We start from the raw sequence: 23,310 nt of genomic DNA, 5'->3' as shown, positions 1-23,310 counted from the left end.
CAATGGACTTATGAAAGCTAAGAGTAGCCGGAAGCCAAGAACGACATGAGCTAGAGACAGTCATCGTCCTTGTCTTTAGGTCTTGGCCTAAATGCTGACATTTCTCTAATCTCTAATAAAGTGGGTTGGCTTCCCCCTAATATCTACTCACCCAATGAGCAAAACGACGATGCACCAAACCATCAATCTAGAGCCATCAAAGTTGTCCGGCTCAGACCCCATCAGAGTGAAAGGCTCATTTCCCTAATGTGGTCCCCTGAAGGCCTACCCACCATCATAAAATTAAATAATTCATCGAGTAAAATATATTTTATCATCTCAACAGTGCGCCACCACTTGTGACTTGACACAACCCACTAAGTAAAAAAAAAAAAAAAGGAAACCAGAAAGAAAAAGGCAAAACCAAAGGAGACCCCCGAAGACGAAAACCCTACCGCCAAACAAGTAACAGCCACGTGACAACCTAGCCAGCCTGATCCAGAATCCCTCCAAAGATATGACGTGGAAAACTCCCATTAGCATTTTCTCTAAGCCATTGTACGGATGAAAGCAGACGTGTTCCTGATCTTGTACGGACCACGCTTAGAAATCTTTTAATTGTGTTCGGTGAGTGTCCAGTTGTTGCATACAACCGACAGGAATGTTCTGTGTTTTTCACCTTACAACCTGGCTTTGCTGCTTTCGGTGGATACCGGACGTGGAGGTTGTCAGTAATATGACAGGTGTCATGGATTCACGCAATAAGCATACAATTTTGGTGCATCCACTTAAATTTCTCTTCGCTGTGGAATCACATGTTTTGGCATTTATTCTTTTTCTTTTTTCGGGAGGTGCCTATTTTTTTTCCTTCAATAGTTCAATTTTACCAAAAGAAGAAAGAGACTTTGTCTATTATATCTTATTTAATTTTTGTTTTATTTCTATTTACTATTAAAATACTTTCAGTCTAGGGTTATAGGAGCTTGAGGGAGTGAATAGGAACAACTTGGTTAAGTCATTTCTCATCTACAAAATCCAAGAGAAATTTCAAAAAATTCCCAGTAAAATCTTGTTTTTCTCTTCAAATCAACTTGAGCATTAACATGCCAAGAAAGTTCTTTTTCTGGCTTCTTTTTTAGTTGTATGTTTTTCCTAATTTGAGTAGATTTTTCAGTTATTCCCTTTCTATTTTTGGAAACCTTTTTCTCATCTGGGTCTTTGGTTGTTGTTGACCATCAAAATCAGTTTCAGTTCAGACAAACATTTATTTCCTAGGACTCAACGAGTTTACCCTTTTCTGGGTTTTTCTTCTAGAATTCATTTTTCCCTTTGGTTATAGGAGAACTACTGTTGAGACTATGGTGAGAGGGAAAATTCAGATGAAGAGAATAGAAAATGCAACAAGCAGGCAAGTAACGTTTTCAAAGCGAAGGAATGGGTTGCTTAAAAAGGCCTTTGAGTTATCAGTTCTCTGCGATGCTGAAATTGCACTCATCATCTTCTCTCCTAGAGGAAATCTATATGAGTTTTCTAGTTGTAGGTGCGTTTTCTATCTCATCTTTTCAACTTTCATCTTCATAATCATGGAGACTAATAAAAGAAATAAACTTAATCATGGAGACTAATAAAAGTAAATAAACTAACTACTTCATACTCATGGCAAGTCAGCTATATACTGGAAATACAATCTGATCATTTATGTAGTTCATTTATGTTAACTAAATCTGAGAAGATATGAATAAATTTGGGTGATTAAACTGGGTTGTTACTTAATTATATAGAGGCCACGCTCACCTACCATTTTCCTAGGCAAGTACTAAGAATACATTGATGATCTCAGGCTTTATCTGACAGAAGGGTCTAGTCTCCGATGTCTTTCTGTCTTCTTTATTTTTCTTCAGGAGCAAATCTAAACAGGTGATTTTGTTCTGCTGGATTTCCTTGTTTGTTGTTGTTCCAAATGATCTTGCTGAAATCTGTTCTCTCTTCAACCAGCAAGATCCTGAGAAAGAACAAGAAAGAGAGATCATTTTAGGGTTAATGTTTTGGGGTAAAATATACTTAGATTGGTCGCTGAATATTAGGTACTGTTTAACCTGACCCTAGCTAGCTAGCTTTGAAACAGTTTTTGAGATTAATGATAATGAGCATGAATCAACAATGTGTATATGCTCATTTTTTAAGAATATTTCTAGTTTGATTCTGTCAATAACTTCTTGGTCTATTATCAACATTTTCCATATGAACTAAACAGGTCATAAAATTTCAAGTTATTTAATTTGAACCCAAAAAAAAAAAAAAAGTTGGAACCTGTTGACTGTTTAAAAGGTGCCTCTGGGCAAGAGCCGAGTTTGTACTTGGCATTTGTTGTTTATATGGTTTTTTCTTTTTTTTTTAACATACATATAAATTGGATTACACTGGAGAAATAATTTGCATTTTTCAAGGTATACCACTGCTGACATGTTTTTAGTGTTAGTGTTAGCGTCAATTCCACATGATTAATTAAAACAAAGAATTATACTTAGATTATTACTCATCCAAAAATTACTCCTCTATTAAGACTGATAATTACATAATTACCAGGATCCCTAGCCAGAGAACATCTGATAATCTCAAGGGGCATATGTCTTTTAAGACTGATCTTGCACATGGCTTCCTAGAGATATTCAAACATCACAAAAAGATTAAAATCTTGTTGAAGCCTTAATGGTGATATGGTTCTGGCTAGCATTCACCTTTTTACATGAAATCATTTCTCTTTAGAGCTTGAAACTTGTCTTAATAGCTAGCTCTTCTACTGTTGATTGTTGCTTAGACTCAACTTCAAGTATTAATTGGATGTAGGTCCATGTAAAACAGGTATATATAAATTTAGTGCCTAATTTCTAAGTTATTTTCATGTACTGGTAAAGAGCTAAGTCTATATCCCATACCCATTTTTAAGTGTACAAGGCGTATATGATACAAGTACATTAAGAAAAATGAAGAGTTTGATTAAGATGGTAGCTTCGAAGTTCCTTCAAAGTTAAAAAAATGGTCCTTTTATAAGAATTGATCCTGAATCAAGATTGGCTGAAATAGCAAAAGCATTCAAGATGCTAAGACTCTTTTTCCTCTGGTTGTTAAATATCTTAAACCCTTTCATTCATCCTAGAGAAATCTTACTCATGTTGGAACTGTTAAAATGAGAGTGATGTTAACTAAATTAAATGAGTTATCGACGCTTCAAAATCGAGTTAGGTTGAGACTAGCTGATATTTAGTCGAGTTACAAACTATAGACACCAGAGAAACTTGTTTCATGCACTTTTTTTTTCAAGATATTTTGTGCGTAATAAAGTTGTGGAAAGGAAAATATATAAGAGCTCAGTAGTTACAATGCATGAAACATGTGATAGGAAGCTCTCCATCCACAATCTTGGCTGACTTTAGCAACTTAAAATCGCCATGTTATTTTATAATTTAATGTATTATTATTCCACACATATGTTAGAGTTGCTTATTCGATCCATATGCAAATTAACAAGAATGGGAACTTGGTTCCATCATCCATTTCTATACATTTCTGTGGACCTCAAACAATTTTGTAAGCAATTGGAAGGAAGATCTTTTGGTTCCATTCAGAAAGCTTCAAACTAACATGTCCACATTCTTTAATTGTTAACATTTATAAACAATGGGAAAAGCACTAAAGGTAGATTAGTTGATTTCTAATATTGTGTAGGCATAAATTCTATATGGACAAGTTTGATAATATAAATCTCCAAGTTCTTCATCTTTCAACATATTTCAAGTCATTTTAAACAGTGAGAAAAGTGCCTTTGTGGTTTTCGGTTATTAACATAGGAAAATGGAAGCCTTTTGTGATAAAACATTATCACATATTGTATGGCCATTGATTTATTTTAAAGTGATTAATTAGTTTAGAAGAAAATTTCTTTTCTATTTTGAAGTCAAAATGTAAAATTTTCTTCATATTTGTACCTAGCCTTTTTAATATATATATATATATATATATTGCCCTTAACCGGTGATTTGGAGAATTGGAGTTCAAATCCTAAACAATATTAATTGTTGTGTTGTCTGAACAAATATTATAAAAGTGTACATATGTAAAAGCCACCATCTGGCCTGGATTAATCTTGGATTTCTTTTCTGTTGTTAATTTCAGAGTGGTTCATAAAACTGGTTTGTTATTCTCATGCTTTGAAATTATGGTAATTGTTGTAGCTGAAACCTAGCTTAGACCATGTATTATTACCTCTACTGATGCCTCCTTAGACCCTGATAATTTTCTTTTTGTATAAACAGAGAGACAAGGTTCCCAAATGAAGGGAAAAGCTAATTTTCTGATTTTTCCATGAATGAGATCTTGTACCTCATGATAAAGAAATAAATTTATAAATCTACCACACAAAAGTTTGCCAAAAAAATAAAAAAGGAATGCAGGCCTTACTTTTTGTGTTCTATATAATATAGATTAAGGCCAAAGCATTGATTTAGCTCATATATTAGTTTATTCACTACAACATCTGCCATACGGTGCTCAACCCCCACCCTCCCAAAGAAAGAGAGACAGTCAACTTGGTTGGCACCAAGTCTGAGGTATAGCCACAAACTCCTTTGTGCTGAGCGAAAAATAAGAAAGAAAAATCCAGGAAGATGTGGTCCAAAAGGAATACTTGAAAAAAGAGAGGATCCTGGCTGGAAAGACTGTTTCGAAGAGAATGCAGTGCTTTAGTCCAGTCATGCACTAGGCATGCATCAGACAATCTAATTTTTCCTTTCTAAATCCAAAGCGTTTAGCCCTTTGTTACTGTTGTTGTTGTTGTTTTCAAAATACTCAGATACTAGCGGCAACATAATTAATTTCTAAGCAGCATATTGACTCTGCATGCACGCTAATCTCAATATCATTTCTGAGTTTGAAAACACTTTTTTTTGGTTCAAAATTACTGTAATTGACATGATTCTAGGAAGAAATGTGATGAACGTCAATCTTTGAAAATAGAGGTTTTTTGGATTTCTTAGAATTTCGTACCATGAATTCTGCCTGGCATTTTTTCATCTTCCATCTTTAAAGAGATAAGTACTTTGATAGGCTACATTTCTCATTCATACTTTTGAGCTCTTGAAATTTCGATCTTATCAATTGAGGTCACTTAGGGAAAGCTGCTTGGTTTGAAACTGAACCAAAGCATCGTCTGTTAGAAGTCACAGGTCCATAGAAATTGCAATTTAGAAGTCACAGGTCCATAGAAATTGCAATCTAATTCAGCGAGATTTGTCCATGAATGTCTTAAGTAGCTAGGATGCAGTTTCAGGGATGGTTTAGTGCCTTTATCTTTTTTTGCTGGGCTATGAACAGTGTTATGTAGGACCGTTTTTGCCTTCACATGTCTTGGCTGCTTTGTAATAGCTTTTCCTGAAACAGTACTAACTTTTTTTTTTGCCTTCCAAATTTAAGGGATAATTATCATTTTATGGTGCTACTTAAGTACTAATGGAAATTAGACATGCCCTCATTCTTGATCATTGTCGTATGTTTTGAGATGTTTCAGCATGAACAAAACCATAGAACGGTATCAGAAGAGAGAGAAGGATCTTGGAATCATCAGCGAAGTTTTAGAGGAAAGTATGCAGGTAGCTCTAGCCATCCTTTTGGATTGAATGTTCTAAGCATCTCCACTAAATCTTAATCAATTATAGAAAGTTGGAACTTGGAAGCTCTCTTTGACAAGATAAATGAATCTGTTAATTCAACCAATAGTAGATCGCCATATTTTCTATATATTCTATTTCAGCTATTCTGGTATTTTGCATATGTGGCTTATTTACAGCTTTATTTCCTTCCTTGCTAGACTTCATTCCCCTCACCTATAGTTCTCACAGGATCGTCGGTCAAACAGGTTGAATCGGTAAATCATTGTTAAAATCGATTTGATTTTGTAATTAAATCGGTTTTACAATTAAACCATTGTGAATCGGCTATTTACATAATAAACCATTAAATCAGAAAATTTTTTTTTGAATCGGATTGGTTCAATACCAATTAACAAATTTAGGTAAAATATGAAAAAACTCTTCAAGTATTTAAAATAATCTAATTAAGTCATTATGCTATTATTTCATCTAAATAAGTCATCCAACTCTTATTTTTGTATTTTTATATTAATGATATATTGACATATTTTGAAATATGTGAATAATGACATAGCAAAAAAATTTACATGTGTAAAAACAGGTAATTTTTGAAAAAAGATGATCTAACAAAAAATTTTATTAATTGTTAAGATAATTAAAAATAATTATAAAAATAATAACATATAAAATTTATAAAAAATGACATGTTAGCAAAAATGATTAATTATTTGACTATGGTAGAAAATAATCAATAAAAGAAAGTGTTTATATGTAAAATTAATCAAAAAAATTTACATTCATATAAAAAATATAAAAATGATTAATTTCTTTTTTACTAATTTTCATATAAATATAAATATTTTTTTTATTAATTTTATATATAGATATTTTTTTTATTATATAAAGATTAATTATTATATATTAATAAATAATATTTATATTTTAATAAATATAAATAATAATTATTATATATAATTATTTATTAGTTATTATTTATTATATTTATTAAAATATAAATATTATTTCTAACTATTAAAGTATAAAATATAATTTTAATAAAATGTTAAGTAATTTAATTTCTAACAAGTAATCAATTCTTTTATAAATTTTATATTTTAAAATTTATGCTATACCTTAAAATTTATAATTTCATAGTTGAATTATTAAACTATAACTTAAGTTAAAAGTTTGAATTTTGAATTTTTAAAATATTTATATTTTTTTATTATTTTTTATTGAATTGACAATTAACCTGATTGATCTGGTGATTGAATCATTAATTTAGTGACGTGAAATCTTGAACTCTTATTTTTTATTTTCAAAACTTTTGTATCCTTATATTAATGATATATTGACATATTATGAAATATGTGAATAATGACATTGCAAAAAAAACTTACACGTGTAAAAAAAACAATTTTCAAAAAAAAGATGATCTAACAGAAAATTTTATTAATTGTTATCATAGTTAAAAATAATTATAAAAATAATAATATATAAAATTAATAAAAAAAGAAATGTTAATAAAAATGTAAAATTAATAAAAAAAATTTACATTCATATAAAAAATATAAAAATGATTAATTTCTTTTTTATTAATTTTCATATAAATATAAATATTTTTTTATCAATTTTATATATAAATATTTTTTTATTACATAAAGATTAATTATTATATATTAATAAATAATATTTATCTTTTAATAAATATAAACAATAATAATTATTATTTATAATTATTAATTAGTTATTATTTATTATATTTATTAAAATATAAATATTGTTTCTAACTCTTAAAGTATAAAATATGATTTTAATAAAATGTTAAGTAATTTCATTTCAACAAGTAATTAATCTTTTTGTGAATTTTATATTTTAAAATTTTTAGTTTATGATATGCCTTAAAATTTATAATTTTATAGTTGAATTATTAACGTGTAACTTGAGTTAAAAGTTTAAATTTTGAATTTTTAAAATTTATATTTTTTAATATTTTTTATTGAATCAACAATTAACTCGGTGATTAAATTATTAATTCAGTGACCCGAAACCTTAAATTGTTTACTATTCTATCCAATTTTGATAACTATGTGACCCCTCCTATATGAGGAGTACGATATCATGAGCATGTATATAATCTTTTAAAATTAGGTACCTAAATGGCATCATGCACTGAGATAGATAATTTCATCTCATGATACATATATTCATTGAGGCTTGTCATTAGTATCTAATTTATTGAACTTGTGCATGGAGAATAATGTGAAGGAAGACGCTCACAGCATGGCAAAGAAGATCAAATTTCTCGAAGATTCTAAACGGTTAAATCCTTAGCTTGAAACTTGTATACAGTACTTGTATATATTTATTACTGAGACCTTCCTGTTCATATTTGTAGCTTTTTTTTTTTTTTTTTTGGAAATTTCAATTCATCTATTGAATACTATAAATACTCGTGTGATTTAACAAGTTTATGCAAATCAATCAAAATTGAAGTTTTACATTTTTAATTGACTTTTCTTTTCGTCGAATGCGTTTTTGTGAGTGCCCACCAAAATCCAACATTTTCTTCGTATGTATGTAAACTTCTATGTTTTCAATATGACAGAAAACTCTTGGGATATGGATTAGAGCCATGTTCTCTTAATGAGCTGCAACTGTTAGAAAACCAGTTGGAACGAAGCTTAAGTAGACTTAGGGCAAGAAAGGTACATCTAAATTCACAAGCATGGTCAAGTTTTTTCATGTGTGCATAAAGAAAATGTTGCTCTGATCGGTTTAAGACTTGATTTTGATGTGTTCAGAATCAGTTATTTTGGGAGCAGATGGAGAAGCTAAAGGAGGAGGTAACCATATCACAGTTTTTTTTTTAATGAATGCTTAACATTCCATGGATGTTGATTTGGAAGAATATTTTCTGACTGCAATGTCATTTCGATTTCCTTGTTCAACATTCAGGAGAGACGCCTTAGGGAAGAAAATGCAAAGCTGCGAGAAAAGGTACATTAGCTTTCTCTCTAATGTTCCTATATCATAAGATTATGTTGAACCGATGAATCAAGATAATACCAACAATCATGAGCCAGGAAGGGGAGTTTGTCAAAAACTAGTGCATTACAAAAGCATACAAGTTGTTAGCATTAGTTTCTACAGTCTTTTTACAACATTTTGTAACATGAATGATAATCAGAATTCAACATTTTATTACATATCAGTGTGGGATGCAACCTAGACAACCATCAACAAGCAAATCCGATGACCACACCGAGCCCATGGAGGTGGAGACGGAATTATTCATAGGACCCCCGGAGAGAAGTATCCAAAGAAACCATAAGACTTAATTAATTGACGATTAGTAAAGCTTCAAAACTTTGAGAAAATTCACATGAGGTATCATTTTCTTGCATTTCCACTTTCTAGTTGTGATGAAATAAATTATGAATGTATATAGTTTTTATAAACAGAAAAGGATGGGACCATACTATAAAATTTGTATGATTAATTGTAAGATTTTATGTGTGGAAGAGTTGTGTAATATATACCAAGAGATCCATTAACTGGAAATTAAATTGATGATAACACTTGATGAGTAGAAAAAGTTGACTTAATCAAATATTTTTTATTAGAAGTATACATATTTTCTTCTTTAATTATATGTTATTATTAATGAGAAAAATTGGATGAAATTTCTTAAGTAAAGTTTGTGAAATTCATTCGCAAAATTGATTAAATAAAAATTTCATATAAATTTTATTTTGTTATTTATACGCAGAACGGGATACCTTCTCAACAAAAGAACAAAACAAACTTATTTTTTTTTTAATTTCTTTGGTACAAAACAGGACAAAATGTTTTCTCTTAGATTTTGGAGATTACATTCATGCCAGGCCAAGAAAACTACAACTTGGCCGTCAATCCTATGTTTTTCATATGGCAACCATCTTTTTCATACTTTTAACTGCATGTTAATTAATACTACTTACTGTACTAATTAAGATATATGGCTACTTGTTCTGAAGACCAGAAATCAAAACTAGCACATGCCACAAAATCCTTCTCCATAATTTAATGGCAATATGCTGATCGAATTTTATAAGTGAAATTAATAAAATGATATATATATATATATTCGTTTAAAATATATTAAAAAATAAAATATGTGATAATTTTTTAATCTTATTTTTAAAATTAAAAATTTTTAATATCAATGTATTAGGTAGAGTTAGTGGATTTCAATTATGCACTGTGATATTAGGTATAACAAAAAAAGTTTGGATGCATATATGCAAAATATACATTTCAAAATCTGGAATTTATAAACTTTGACCTTTATTGGTACCAAACCATATGACCTATGATTTACGTCCTCAATATTTGACTTTTTGTGTATGTTTGGAAAAAAGTTATAATGTACATGAAAAACAGAAGAAAGTTAGCCAACCCCTATGGAGAATGAAGCGCCCCTATAGCTTCATTTCAAACTTCATCCTACTCCCTTGCATGCTCTTTTGTTAATTTCCACGTTTTGCTACCTATATCAGTCCTCACAAATATTCACTTTCATTTTCATTTTTGCCTTTTTTTTAAATTTTTGTTGTGGTTAAGGAAACCTGTAATATATATATATGTTTTTAGCTGAACTAGTAGATAAATAAAATATTACCACGTAAATATTATATAATTAGGAAGATATCTGCATGAAGTTGCAAGTTGGAGATACAGAGGCCAGGGACAACGTACGTAGCAACCGGCCTGGGCTGACGGCCGCTATTCTTCTCAGTTTTAGTTTCCATTTTGAAGATCCAAATGTGAAAAATTTTGTTAATTTAAGAGTATATAAGTAATTGTTTTATCGTGTCCTGCCAAGAGTGGAGTATTTGAGTAACCAAAAGCTATTAGGGCTGTTGCATGCGAGAAAAAATGAGTCCCACTCCCACCTCAACGTGTAATAAGATATGTTAAACAAAGTGTCAATGTTAACACAAGTCTGAACTTCAAGCAACCTCTTTCTCTTTCACTTTGTCTAATTAATTTGCCAGCTAACTCAAAAAACTGTGATGCCCAATCGCTTTCCTTTGCTATCAATTCTTAGTGTGTTCAAAGTTTTCAACTTAATTAGCTTAACATACAAGCAAAACAAAACCAAAAGCCAAGAAGGAAACAAAAGTTCCCAAAGTTTCGAAGTCTCAGTCTCCTCTTCCTCCAAGATTCTCTCTCTATTTCCTATACTCAAAAGTTTTCGTTTTTGGTTTTGCTATAATAGTATCTTGTTTTATAGCTGGTATTTCATTATTGAATAGTTTTTTTTTTTTTCTTTATTTGGGTGTTTCTCTCCATCAAAGTTGGAGCTTAGACATTAACTATGGGAACTTTGCCTTTGGTTCCCGTTCTCCCTACAAAGCTAAGACCTTCTGTGTTTGAACAGAATGGATCTCTTTTTGTCTGTAGAAGAAGATCCAAGAAGAAGAACCAAGCTATTGTTCCTGTAATTTTTCTTTTCTTTTTTTTTTTTTTTTTGCTTTTCATTACAATTTTTATGAAGGAAGATTATATTGATTTTATTCTGGATTGGACTGGATCAGGTAGCAAGGTTGTTTGGGCCAGCAATTTTCGAGGCATCAAAGCTAAAGGTTTTGTTTGTAGGAGTTGATGAGAAGAAGCACCCAGGGAAGCTGCCTAGGACTTACACTCTCACACATAGTGATATAACCTCTAAACTTACTTTAGCAATCTCACAGACCATAAACAACTCTCAGGTAATCCTTTTTATTAATTTCATAACCCATTTGATGAAATTGTTTCATTGTTTATTTGGCTGTTGTAATAGTTAATTTTTTATTAGAATTTGTACTGCTTCATTGAGAAGAAAACAGGGCAAACAGGGGATTTATATTGGGAAAGAAGTGTCAAAAATAAATAGATCTATGTAGTCACCTGAAGAATGATTTCATCAAAGAAAACCAAGAGGCATAAATACAAGGAAAATATGGAAAGATAGAGAAGTTGATATGACATTGAATCTGTTGGTAAATAGAGTTTCTATGTATTTTTCCATTTTCTTGAAGAATATGTTGGGTTATTTTGTTGCGAATGAATATGATGAATATTGACCGCAGCTATTCACAATATTTTCCACATGCAAAAACTGAAGAAAGAAGAGAAATTGGGGTTTGGTTGCAGTTGCAGGGTTGGTCAAACAAATTATACAGAGACGAAGTGGTGGCAGAATGGAAGAAAGTAAAGGGAAAGATGTCTTTGCACGTCCACTGTCACATAAGCGGAGGCCATTTCCTCTTGGATTTGTGTGCTAGACTTAGGTACTTCATCTTCTGCAAAGAACTCCCTGTGGTAATTATTCAATCATTACTTTAACAAATGATTACTAAATTTATTGATAGTTAATCTTCTAGAAATTAATAATGATATTAAAACAGGTATTGAAGGCGTTTGTCCATGGAGATGGGAATTTGCTCAAAAGCTACCCAGAATTACAGGAGTCTTTGGTTTGGGTTTATTTTCATTCAAACATTCCAGAATTCAATAGAGTTGAGTGCTGGGGTCCGCTGGAGAAAGCTGGAGCACCATTTTGTGGGGCAGGTGCGACTGGGACCCAACAAGAAGAAAAGCAAGAAAACACGGCAAGAAACTGGGACTTTCCCGAGCCCTGCCAAGAAAATTGTAACTGTTGCTTCCCACCAATGAGCTTGATCCCATGGTCACAAAAGCTTCCCTATGAAAATGGAACATGGGAACCAGCAGCAGCGGTTACCACCACAAAATCTGGAAACTATAGATTGAATGAATGATATTTAATTTAATTAATGATTGTTTATCGTTTGTCATTCATTCTTATTAATTTTACTCTGTTGATTTTGATGAAAGATGTAAATACAAAATCAATTTCTTAAAAACACTTCCTTCCCCTCTCGTAATACTCAAAAAAAAAAAAAAATGGCGGGGTTCAAACACCTGTATCGATCTTTTTACAGGATGCAAACGTGATTACGGTTACTGTCTGGATGTGTTCAAATATGAACCATACAGCTGAATTCAGGGCCACGTATTCTGTAATTCTGTCATGCCATCAATGGTTCGTCTAGGTTTTTATCAAGTATAAAATATGACTATGCTTGGTCTAGGGTACCCATGGGTCTTGACCAGCTTAACGTGTTTTAGGGCCAGATTTGCTAGACTTTCAGAATCACCCTTGTTATTGGAAACAGCAGAGCTGAGCTGGAAAATATAAGTGGAAAACCAAATATGAATTTATTTACAAACAAAAGAAAACGTACTACAATAAGTTCCGAGTTCTTCAGCAACCTCTCCAACTTTGTTTAATTTACAATGGAAGGGAAGGGAGCAGCTAAGAACAATTGATAGCACCGCCCGCTATAAATCAATCAAATCTATTTAAAAGAAAATGAAATGGATTCAAAATCAATGGTTTGCAAGAAGCTAACAAGAAATTAGTTCTTGCACCTGCCGCAAATTTTTTTGACTAATTTGTGGATTGGAACACCCAACAAATTTGATATTTCAGGGCATGAGAATGTTCACAGCATATTTTCTTGATGAAGTCTGATAATTCAGAGCACGAGAATGCTTACAGCATATTTTCTGGATGAACTCACCGAATTGTTGTTCTTCCAAAAGATGATGCTCCTATTTCGCTATCAGTGTTCTGCATTAAAGATCATGTCCACCAATAAATGAGTTTATTTATAGACCTTTGCTTAGCAGACAATTCTATCACAACCAGAAAGAAGAGAATCTTGAAAGAACTTGTTGCGATTACGGGCAATCATTAACTGTTAGAGGCAAACCCACAGAGTGGTGCAGCAGTCACTTTTCAGTGAAAAGTGAGTATCAACAGTCCTAAATAGAAACTACCTTTTTGACCAAAAAAAGTAGTACCATCTTTCCCTCTTCTCCCCCTTAAATTATCTATACTCCCAACAAATAAATAGTAAATCTATACTCTGCAGGGAGAATCCATAAGAAGGGTATAAAGAAAACACTTAAGATTTTAAGAGTGACATTAAAACTAATGTCAGACTAAAATGGTCAGGAAAAGAAGACTAAACAATTTGTGAGAATATAGTCATTACCGGAGATTTAGGGGAAGGGAAGATATTCCAAAACCTTAGTGTCTCATCTCCAGCTCCAGTAACTATTGTCTGCAAGAAAAAAAAAAAGTCATTTCAACCACAGGAAAAGCATGCATGTACAAATAAAGAGAAAATAAAATCGCAGAACTTTCATATATTTTATCTATTTTTATCATAATACAGAATTAGAAGCCAAGGGCAACTATAAAGTGTGGGAAGGTGAGTTACCTGTCCATCAGGTGAGATTGCAAGATAAAGAACTCTGTATATGTGGCCCGTAAGAGTAGCCAACTGCATCAGTAGAATAAAATTTTAGAGGGGGAAAAGTAGATAATGAGAGATTATTATCATAAATACACTGTTTTTAAACTTTGTATACCTTTGACATGGTAGGGTATCTCCAGACAATAATCTGGTTTTGGGAGTATCCATGAGTGCTGACAAGTTCATTGACATTCTTAGACCACACAAGATTGCATACCTGCCTTGCATAAAGTGGACATTAGAACCGTCTAGAATTTGTAACTCTAGTACTAAGTAGCACCATCAAGGCACTGTATTCTGTTAATTTCTATAATAAAACTTTTCCGTGGACACATTTCAAGAATTTATAGAACTTGAAATTAAAGATGTAGATTAAAAATTTTTATCACTCCATTATCTTCTTATTGTTGACAGGGCTACTGCATTGTGGATTGACAGGAGAATTTCTTTGAGTACCATGCAGATGACAGTGTGTTTCATCATTTCAAACTAATCAGAGAAAGATCAACTATATCAATGCAGTCAATGAAGCAACTTTATGCAACAAAAAGTCCATTTGATGCACATTTAAGCCCATACTAAAGGAGCATGATATGTTAAGAAAGAAAAATGAAAAATCACCTGACTGCCGGTGTCTATGCAGCTCAAGTGTGTGTTAGTGGTTGTATTCCAGAATCGAATACATTGATCAGCTGTACCACCTCCAGATGCAAGAAGGCCATGAAGATGAGGAGACCATGCAATTGCTTTTACAGCAGCAGTATGCTCACAGTATTTCAGGACTGGTTGATTGGAATGTTGATTCCAAACAAAAAGCTGCATACAGGTGAGATTTGTCATTCAATCAGTTAAAAGGCTAAGCATCAGAATAAGTTAGACAGGCAAAAGAACTGTTATTACATACTTTGTTGTCATTTCCGCCTGATGCTAGTTCATGGTTATCATAAGACCACTTCAATCCACAAACCTACACAATGGCCATTAAGAGATTCAGACTCAGAGTTTGGCCACACAAGCATAGCATGAATGAACACAAACACGAAGGGTAACACATGCATTTCCAAAAATAAATAATGACTTGCATGAGACAATGAAATCATGACAAAACAAGAGGAAAAAGTGGCAATTATGATATCGTAGGAGATACATGTTAGAAAAATCTGAGTGTTAGAAAAAAATTCAATTGCAATAATATGCATATATACATATACAATTGTTAGGACAAAAATATTATATTGTCGATCAGGTTGAATCAAACTGATGGTGAAAAAGAGCTTAACCTCTGACTTGTGAGCAGAGAGTTTACTGGCAAAATCATCCTGAGCACGTATATCTCTTTGAAGAATGCTCTTGTCACGACTACCAGAAGATAACAGAGAAGAGCTCCAAGCCAAGGCCCCAACGCGTAACTGATGCCCCTCCATTGTTCTTACCCTCCGGCAGCGAGATGCATCCCAAATCTACATAGAAAGCAATAGCCCTTAACTAACTATAGTATCCTACAAGCAAAATGCAGGAGTCGAATATAGACAGAGGTTAGAAGACTCAATGTAAAGGCAATAGTGGAGCAAAGATAATCTCTGAATAAGAAAATGTCCAATGCTGGGCTGAATCCATAAACTATGGATAAAAGCCTTCACTTTAGGTTCATACTTTATCAGACCAATGAAGCAGATTCCCACCAAATTTAGGGCTTTTTCTACCCTCCTATTTCTCCCAAAAGTTATCTACAATTTTAAACTTTTCTAAGCTACAGCATAAAAGCAAACAATTATTTTCAGTTGCAACTTGAACATGTTGTGATAGTCGATAATCCCATAAAGGCAACCAACATATAGAAGCATTAGTAACCTCAAGAACAATTCCATAGAGAAGAAAATAACAAAAGTTGCTAGCTAAATCAAATGAATGACAATAAATTTATACTCTTCTTATTGGTTTTAGGATTCGGCAATACCCTTCTTTGGGAGACAAAACTTTCACACTTTGCACACTTTCTGCCACCCCTGTTTATATAACGACTTTGAAAACATTATTACGTTTGTTAAGAACTACTGCTTTGATTCCAAATGCAATATCGATCACATGATTACACTATCTAATTGTAACAGTCTAAAGCTAAAACTAACACAGCCTAAATCAGAAAGCAAGCATACGCACAGAGACAAACGTAATAAGTTGGCAACATAAAGATTTTTATCATCCAATAATGAAAAAATCAAACCTGAACTTTCCCGTTGCTAGTCCCAACCGCAAGATGAGTTCCACGTTGAGCCCAACCAACTGAACAAACACTGTCATCAAACCCCAAATCACACAACTTGGTGACCTTACTACTACAAGCATTCCACAAATAAACACAATTCCCCAACCCCACGGCCAACACATTATTCGAAGACCAATCTACCAAATTCAAATAAAAATCATCTTGCAGTGCAGGTGCATCCAAAACCTACAAAAACAGAAGAACAAACATTAACTCAATTTTTTTTTCAAATTTCAACAGGAAAAAAAAAAACCCCCAAAAAACCCACCTTGTAAGGTGACCTGGGAACCTTCCTGGGAGCTTTAACGGGGATATGGCTAATCCCATGGACCGACTCGTCGAGCCCGAAAGGTGAAAGCGAGTGTAACGACCGTTTAGATTCAGTTTTATACCGGAAAATATTCCGGCGAGCCGGTAGGCCCGATGAGTCCTTTTTATCAGGAGTATCAGGCCCGAAAAGCGCGGCCCGTAAAAGGCTTTTATATGTACCGGAACCTTCTTCTTTTCCATCGGCTGACGTGGGAGAATTTGAGATGTCGAAAAGGGCGAAATTGGAGCCGGATCTACTGGGTATGAACCTATCAGAGTAAATTGTGCGCGAGGGAAAGCGGTTGTAGTTCGTGTTGATAATCCGGTTGATATGCATTGTCCGAGACGGAAGGTTTTCGAGGTGGATGGAAGAGTCGGACATTCTCAACGGGAGGTTGAGAGGGGGAGTTGATGGAGCTGATCGATCACGTTGATTGCTTATCGTAGGATCGTCCATAGATAATAATTATTATTATTATTATTATTTTGGGGTTGATAATTGAAACCCTAAAAATAGAATGATCGACAGGTTGAAGACGAGTTATTGCGGGAAGATTTTTTGTTTTTTGTTAGTTACCTTTTTTGGTGACGGTGACGGAGAACGTTGGCACTGTTTTAATTTTTTGCGCGAAAAGTAGGGATTCGGTGTGGACGGACCTATTTTTATACATGGATGATGAGTCGGTTGATTCATTTTTTGCTTAATAGTATTACTCATATTTATTTTATATTATTTTTTAGATTAAATAAACTTAATTTAAATTATTATTTTAATAAAATCATAAAATTAAAATAAATAAAGTTTAAATTTCAAAAATTAAAAATATATATTTGAAATTTCAATTTAATGTAATGTTTTCAAAAATAATTATTAAAATTTAATTTTTTTGAAAATACCAAATATTAACATACAAAATTAGACAAATGGAATATATGAGAATAAATTACATTGTTAGTTGTACTAGAATTTCAAGAACGAATCTTATTCTCACAAAATTGGAATTTGAGGTGTTAACAGAAAGATCTTTATATCTTTTTGTAATTAAAAAATATAATTAAAAAAATATAGATTTATCTATATATTAGTTAAAAAATGCAAATTTTTAAATTTAGAAGAATAAAAATTTTAAAGACTGATCACAAAAAATATGGATACAAATAATTAAAAATAATATAGAAATTAAAGAAATAAATAACAAAATGATATGAAATTAAATAAATAAATAAATAAGATGTTGTATGAGCAGCACAAAAAATTTTGGAAAGTAAACATAATATGATTATTATTTTTTTTTTATATAATCGATTTTAAAATTATAAGATATATAATTTAATTTTTGATTTTTTTTAAAGTGTACTTTAATTGTGGAGTTGGTATTCTTTGGATCGATAAAAACTAATCAAATTTATAGTTTATAATTTTTCTAAAAATCATAATATTTTATTATTAGACAAAATTAGTAGCTTTCTCAAAACTTAAATGAAAAATAATAAAATACTAATTAAATAGTTTCTTCTTTTTCTTTTTGCAATTTAAATATATATTTTTTTTTGGACACAGCGTTTTATTGTTGTTTGTTTGTTTCCCGGGAAATCTTGGGAACGGCAACCGTCGGTGCTCAATAACTGAGGCGATATTGGGCGAAGGAAAGGAAAGGATTCGGTGTGGGTAAATGTAACGCAACAGAGATTCCAATGACAGAAGGTGGACCGTTTGATTCGACACTTCGATTCGGCTTTTCAGTTTGTATCGTATATTATAATTGGGCCATCCTATTGGAAACCGGCCCAACTCATGTATTTCTTTCTCCCTCTTAAACCTTCCGTCTAATGGAAGTTTGAAAATTGCAATTTGCAAACCATTATTTCAGAACTAATGATATATTTCTTTTGGTAAGACAGTATAAAATTTTCATAAAATTAAAATAAATAGAAAATATTAAAACTGAGTCCCATGAGAAATAGTTTATTGAAAAATAAAAGATTTTGCAAATTAGACTCGGTTTAATTGGGCTAAACCAGTCCAAAATCATTGTATTTATTGTTGAAAAATTTTTTTGGCTAATTTTTTTTCCTTTTAAAAAACATGCAATTTGAATACCTCAAAAAAAAAAAAAAACTTAAAATTTGGAGGTTTTTTAAACCATCAATCTGGTAGTCGTTTGGAATGTTATTTTGCTATAAGATCTATTTCCTTGAAAGTAATAATTAAAAGGAAAATGATACTTAATCCTTCAATAATTTACTTCCTAATTCCATTTTTCTGGATATATAATCACATGTTACACCCAAACTTAAAATAATTAAAAATAAAAATGAGGTGAGAAAGAATAACGAGAAAAATATGTAAAATCCAAGTTTTAACCACCCAAGTGATAACATACAATAAATTTAAAAATTTTTTAAAAATTGTAAAAATTTAAATTTTAAATTAACTGAATTCAAATTAGAATTCAAATCTTTTACTTGAACTTGAGACATGGGCTGATGGTGCCATTTTGGCTCAATGACCATTGCAAGGCCTAGAAAATGCTATAAAAACAAAGTGTTCAATGCATAGAGGGGATGGTGCAGCAAGAAAATCATGGCTGATTGGCATTAAATGAGAGGGGGAAAAAGTTGATGGAGATTTTTTTTTTGGGATAGATGATGGAGGTATTAGTTAAAGTTAATATTATGAGGAATAATTGAAGGTTGATAATAACATCCTTGACCTTGAATTATAAGGTTCCCCACTTTGGGTAGCATAGCCAAGCCCTATTTCCATCTTCTTCAGAGATTAATTTCCTGAGAGAAATAATTGCCTATTTTGTTTTGCACGATAGCATTTCTTAATTCAGATTTCAGTCTGTTATATCTAACATTAGAAGCTATTAAAAGCTGAAAAACTCTGTGTTATAATATGGAAGCCAACGGATTGCTATGGCCCATACACGACATAAGTAGAGGTGGCCACCAACTCTTTTCACCCCTAAACAAACTTAAATTTCAAGGGTCTTCAAATGATAATTGTGTTTGACCCACAAAGGAGAAAAGAAATTTGTTAAGACATGCAGTCTTCTTTCCATGATGTTGTAATTGTTAGCAAAAATTACCGAGGGATGGCTTGCATGATTTCAGCCAAGAACTTCTTTGCTACTACCAAATTAGACTGTTTCCTACATTTTGTTTTTATGATGGTGAAAAACAACAGTAAATATCCAAAATTTTACATGCAATTTTTTTTTTTCTTGGCGGGGGGAATAGGGATGAGGGGTAAAGGAAGCACTTTGGTTTTCTTTGGTCCTTAATTGTCAGTGAAAGTTGTAATCATTTTTGGAAAATATTTAAAGCTCACGCTGATGGCTTTTTGACTGATGTAGGCCAGAAGGACAGAACGGAAAAGCCCTTTCAATTTAATGTTTTTTGGAACCCGAAATTTCAAATAAACAATTAACAATCTGATATTCTGCGGTTTGTTCCAATTTGAGCTCAGAAAGAATGAAATTCTGAAGCACAGAGATATCCTTGAAAAACAGAGTTGTCCTGTTCCAAGAAATTGAACATAAGAACATATTGTCGTATTTGTTTTCTATCTCAAAAACAAATAGAGTTAATCTTACAAAAAGAATGATCATAGATATAAAAAAAAAAAAATCATGTAACTAACATTTCAAGAAGAGTAAGGTATGTACTCATGTTCCATTGTTGGCGTTGTTCGAGTAACAGATGCAATTGGAGCCCTGATATGTCCAACCATGGAAACCTGAAGAGCTTCCTCTTCATATGCTCTCCTCTCCAACTCCTCCATTCTTGCTTTCTTCTTCACCCTCACAAACATTGCCACCAAAAGCAACGCCAAGAGGAAAGCACCCAACGCAGCTCCAATTGAGCTTCCAACCGCCACTTTCCATCTGCTAATCTTCTTCCTCACAGGCATCAATGGCGGTGACTCAATGACCAAACCGAAATGGCCATGCCTGGTTGCAACACAAACGTTGGGTAATACTTGGTTTTTGAATGTTACTTTGCCATCTCCTTGGAAACTAGCACACAATGGCCTGATTCCTGTCATGTTGGATGCCTTTGTAATGTTGCTGAAATCTATATTAATTGGATTTTCCCTGGCAAAAATTCCTACCTGAAAAGGGCTACCAGGACTCATATCACTACCAACATTATAAGCGAGGAGGCCTAATACAGGTGACACAAGCTGGTAACCTGATAGATCGTAGTTTGCATAATATATGGATGACCAATTATAACCCAAGTTTTGTCTAACTACCATGACTCTCTCTGCACAAGGCTGCACAGTCACACCACTTCCCAGATGAAATTCCTTAACTTGTGCACCATATCTGTGGAGACTTCCACATCTAAACCTTGCTATATCGACTTTGATGCCAGAGAAGTTTACAGGTAAACGTACAGTGTGTACAACACCTGTTCTCCAATGCCTGTCAAAGGACTTTACTGTGTAGTCCCTAATGAGAAGATCGAGAAGGCGAGCTGATCTGATCCCTTCAGCTTCAGCTTTCAATGAGAGTAATGATGCCCATGAAAGTATTATCAATGTGAGGGAGAAGAGAGAGCCCATGAGAAGAACTTAGGTTGGCCAGAACTGTTTTGTGTGGTCTTTTTCTAGGCTGGTGTATGGAAGGAACTTTATTTCTTTGAAAGCTATATTCTAGATCAGATTATTGTTTCTCTTCTAGATGTGACAGGTTTGAAATTGCCAAGAGGAAAGTATGTAATGTTTGGAGAAGTTTATAGATGATAGAGGCTTTGAATTTAAGAGAAAGGAAGTACTAGTAAAAAAAAAAAAAGGAAGGAAAGTTCTTGTTTTCTTTTCATTATATGGTGTCCCAAGTAGAATCTAAATGAGATAGCCGAAACAATGTAGCTAAAAACGATTGCCTGCTTCGGATAATGTAGGGGCATCTGCAGTTTCTCCAATGGTTCAATCCAATATAAATTTGCCACATTGGTGAATTTACAATGAGATTTTCTCTTTTTCTAACAATGAGATTCTCCTTTTTCTTTGCTATCAAACCATATATCATCTACATAAAAAAATTACTGAATACGATATGATTTTAGGAGGATTTTGGAGTTTCTAGCAAGCAACAGGCACTTCTATATGCATTAATAAATTCCCTTGAAATTGCCTAAAAGCTTCTAAAACATGAAGCTTTTATGCTTGCGGCACGGAAAGAAGCTTTGACGAGCTAGGCAGGAGGAGGATTAAGGTTGGGAGAAATGATTTGGGGCGTGGCCTGATGATGAGTGATGACCCCTCATATAAAAAAGGGAAATGAAAAGGAAGCTGGCGTGCTGAGGGATTGAAATGAGGGTATATTTCCCATTTGGGGGCTCAGTACTCAAACTGTGGTTTTAACATGTTCCCCACTTTAAAAAATTTTGTGGGTCTCATGTTAGCTAGCCATATGGCATCCTGTCACAATTCTTTTTATCCCTTTGATTTGGTCCACAGACACACATGGCCTTTGTACAAAAAAATCAAAAGAATTAGTAGTACCAGAGAGTCAAAGTTCTTTTTAATTATGCCAACTGCCATCTTTAGTCTTGGTTATTGGTTTAGGTTTTTAGCTAATGCATGCATTATTTATCAGTTCTGTATTTCAATGTTCTGTATTGCAAATATTGAGCAAGAATTGAAGATCAAAATCTTTGACCTAGGGCTTTAAAAAGGGCAAAAAAAGGAAAAAGAAGAGTCATTGTGAACTTGTTGATTAACGGAAGTTCACATTTGTCTTGTAAATCAATCCTACATTCCAATTTGCAGGTGCAACATTCCAAGCTATGATAGTCTCCTTGGTTGAGTATGAAGTGAGCTTGAAGGAAAGAGATTGGCCTCCAAGAGTTGCAAATGCCTGGTATGAAGCTTCCCAGTTATGGCTCATGCTAATCCACCCTGTTCTGCTTCCTTTAACCCACATGTTTGCAATTTCACCACCTCCTCTTACATTCATCACACACCAATAACCGGTACCCATTTCCTTTGAAAGAAAATCTAAGCCCGCCTGGCCTCACACACGGCACCCTACAAGGATTGAAATGCTTATATATATAGAACATTTAGGAGGCCATGTTTTAATAGAAAAGTTATCATAGTTCATTACTTTGTTGGAGTGTTAAAAAATGGTTTAAACATATTCCTTCATACGTTGAATTCTTTGTATCAAAACAATGAAAGTGAGGATTTGAATAGTCAAACCGAAATTTTAAACAAATAGGTGAAGGTTTAAGACGGGATTTGAGTTTCCAACGGGCTTAGAGTTTGAATCTTGAGGATGTTATATACGTTCGGCACATGATGGGACAATGCCAGCCTTCCACTGTTCAATTTTCATGAAAGCGGGCTTGGACATGTCGAAATGGACTCGAGGAGGGTTGCACCATCCACCATTGTTGGAGTCTTGGGCCCAATTTTGGAGGGCATAGATTGGTAGCAGTCACTGTGGTGAATGGAACCCCACGGTAACACCAAGGTGATTGGACACACTTTATCTGGTAACAAGTGCCGCAAGCAAGCCCATTGTTGAACAATGCTGCTAAGAGCAGCTGTGTCCGTGCCGTAACCATTGCTAAACAAATTCCCATACCGACAATCTCCTCCTTTAAGCTCACACAGAAAACGTACTGGGTTAAATCACCAATGATGGACCTGAACTACTATTAGAAAGTATACACGATGTTGCTTCATGATTGATACCGATTAACGACCAATGCACATGAT

At 33.0% G+C, this 23,310-nt stretch overlaps 3 protein-coding genes and 1 pseudogene across 5 annotated transcripts; 2 read left to right on the top strand and 2 right to left on the bottom strand.

Moving 5' to 3' along the window:
• The first annotated feature begins 359 nt into the window (after window positions 1-359).
• Window positions 360-9,202, top strand: LOC111305965 (agamous-like MADS-box protein AGL14). 2 transcript variants are annotated; one of them, XM_089765457.1, is made up of 7 exons: window positions 360-1,519; window positions 5,543-5,624; window positions 7,893-7,945; window positions 8,233-8,332; window positions 8,429-8,470; window positions 8,583-8,624; window positions 8,840-9,202. In XM_089765457.1, exons 1-7 carry the CDS (start codon window positions 1,338-1,340, stop codon window positions 8,963-8,965), a joined length of 627 nt encoding a protein of 208 aa, XP_089621583.1. In that variant the 5' UTR covers window positions 360-1,337; the 3' UTR covers window positions 8,966-9,202. The 2 variants fall into 2 exon arrangements, with proteins under 2 accessions (XP_089621583.1, XP_022759588.2); XM_022903853.2 differs by having other exon boundaries at window positions 7,881-7,945.
• Window positions 9,203-10,780: 1,578 nt separating this feature from the next.
• On the top strand, window positions 10,781-12,470 carry LOC111305955 (protein STAY-GREEN homolog, chloroplastic-like; annotated as a pseudogene). The gene is made up of 4 exons (XR_016345007.1): window positions 10,781-11,109; window positions 11,207-11,380; window positions 11,805-11,972; window positions 12,059-12,470. The product of XR_016345007.1 is annotated as a protein STAY-GREEN homolog, chloroplastic-like (transcript).
• Window positions 12,471-12,867: 397 nt separating this feature from the next.
• Window positions 12,868-17,190, bottom strand: LOC111305946 (protein FIZZY-RELATED 2). The gene is made up of 9 exons (XM_022903834.2): window positions 16,531-17,190; window positions 16,221-16,448; window positions 15,277-15,456; window positions 14,901-14,963; window positions 14,618-14,812; window positions 14,112-14,213; window positions 13,961-14,023; window positions 13,733-13,801; window positions 12,868-13,305 (listed from the first exon to the last, which is right to left on the bottom strand). The coding sequence occupies exons 1-9, from the start codon at window positions 17,026-17,028 to the stop codon at window positions 13,252-13,254; spliced, it is 1,452 nt and encodes a 483-aa protein (XP_022759569.2). The 5' UTR covers window positions 17,029-17,190; the 3' UTR covers window positions 12,868-13,251.
• Window positions 17,191-19,856: 2,666 nt separating this feature from the next.
• LOC111302392 (uncharacterized) lies at window positions 19,857-21,425 on the bottom strand. Its single transcript, XM_089766178.1, has one exon. The coding sequence runs from the start codon at window positions 21,145-21,147 to the stop codon at window positions 20,224-20,226; it is 924 nt and encodes a 307-aa protein (XP_089622304.1). The 5' UTR covers window positions 21,148-21,425; the 3' UTR covers window positions 19,857-20,223.
• Window positions 21,426-23,310: the final 1,885 nt, after the last annotated feature.

The sequence above is a fragment of the Durio zibethinus genome, chromosome 9, assembly GCF_047325235.1.
Source record: "Durio zibethinus cultivar Kanyao isolate XHJ-2024 chromosome 9, ASM4732523v1, whole genome shotgun sequence".
In the NCBI taxonomy this organism is placed as follows: Eukaryota; Viridiplantae; Streptophyta; class Magnoliopsida; order Malvales; family Malvaceae; genus Durio; species Durio zibethinus.
The sequence above is the reverse complement of the archived record's forward strand: the minus strand, read 5'-3'. Positions and strand labels throughout refer to the sequence as shown.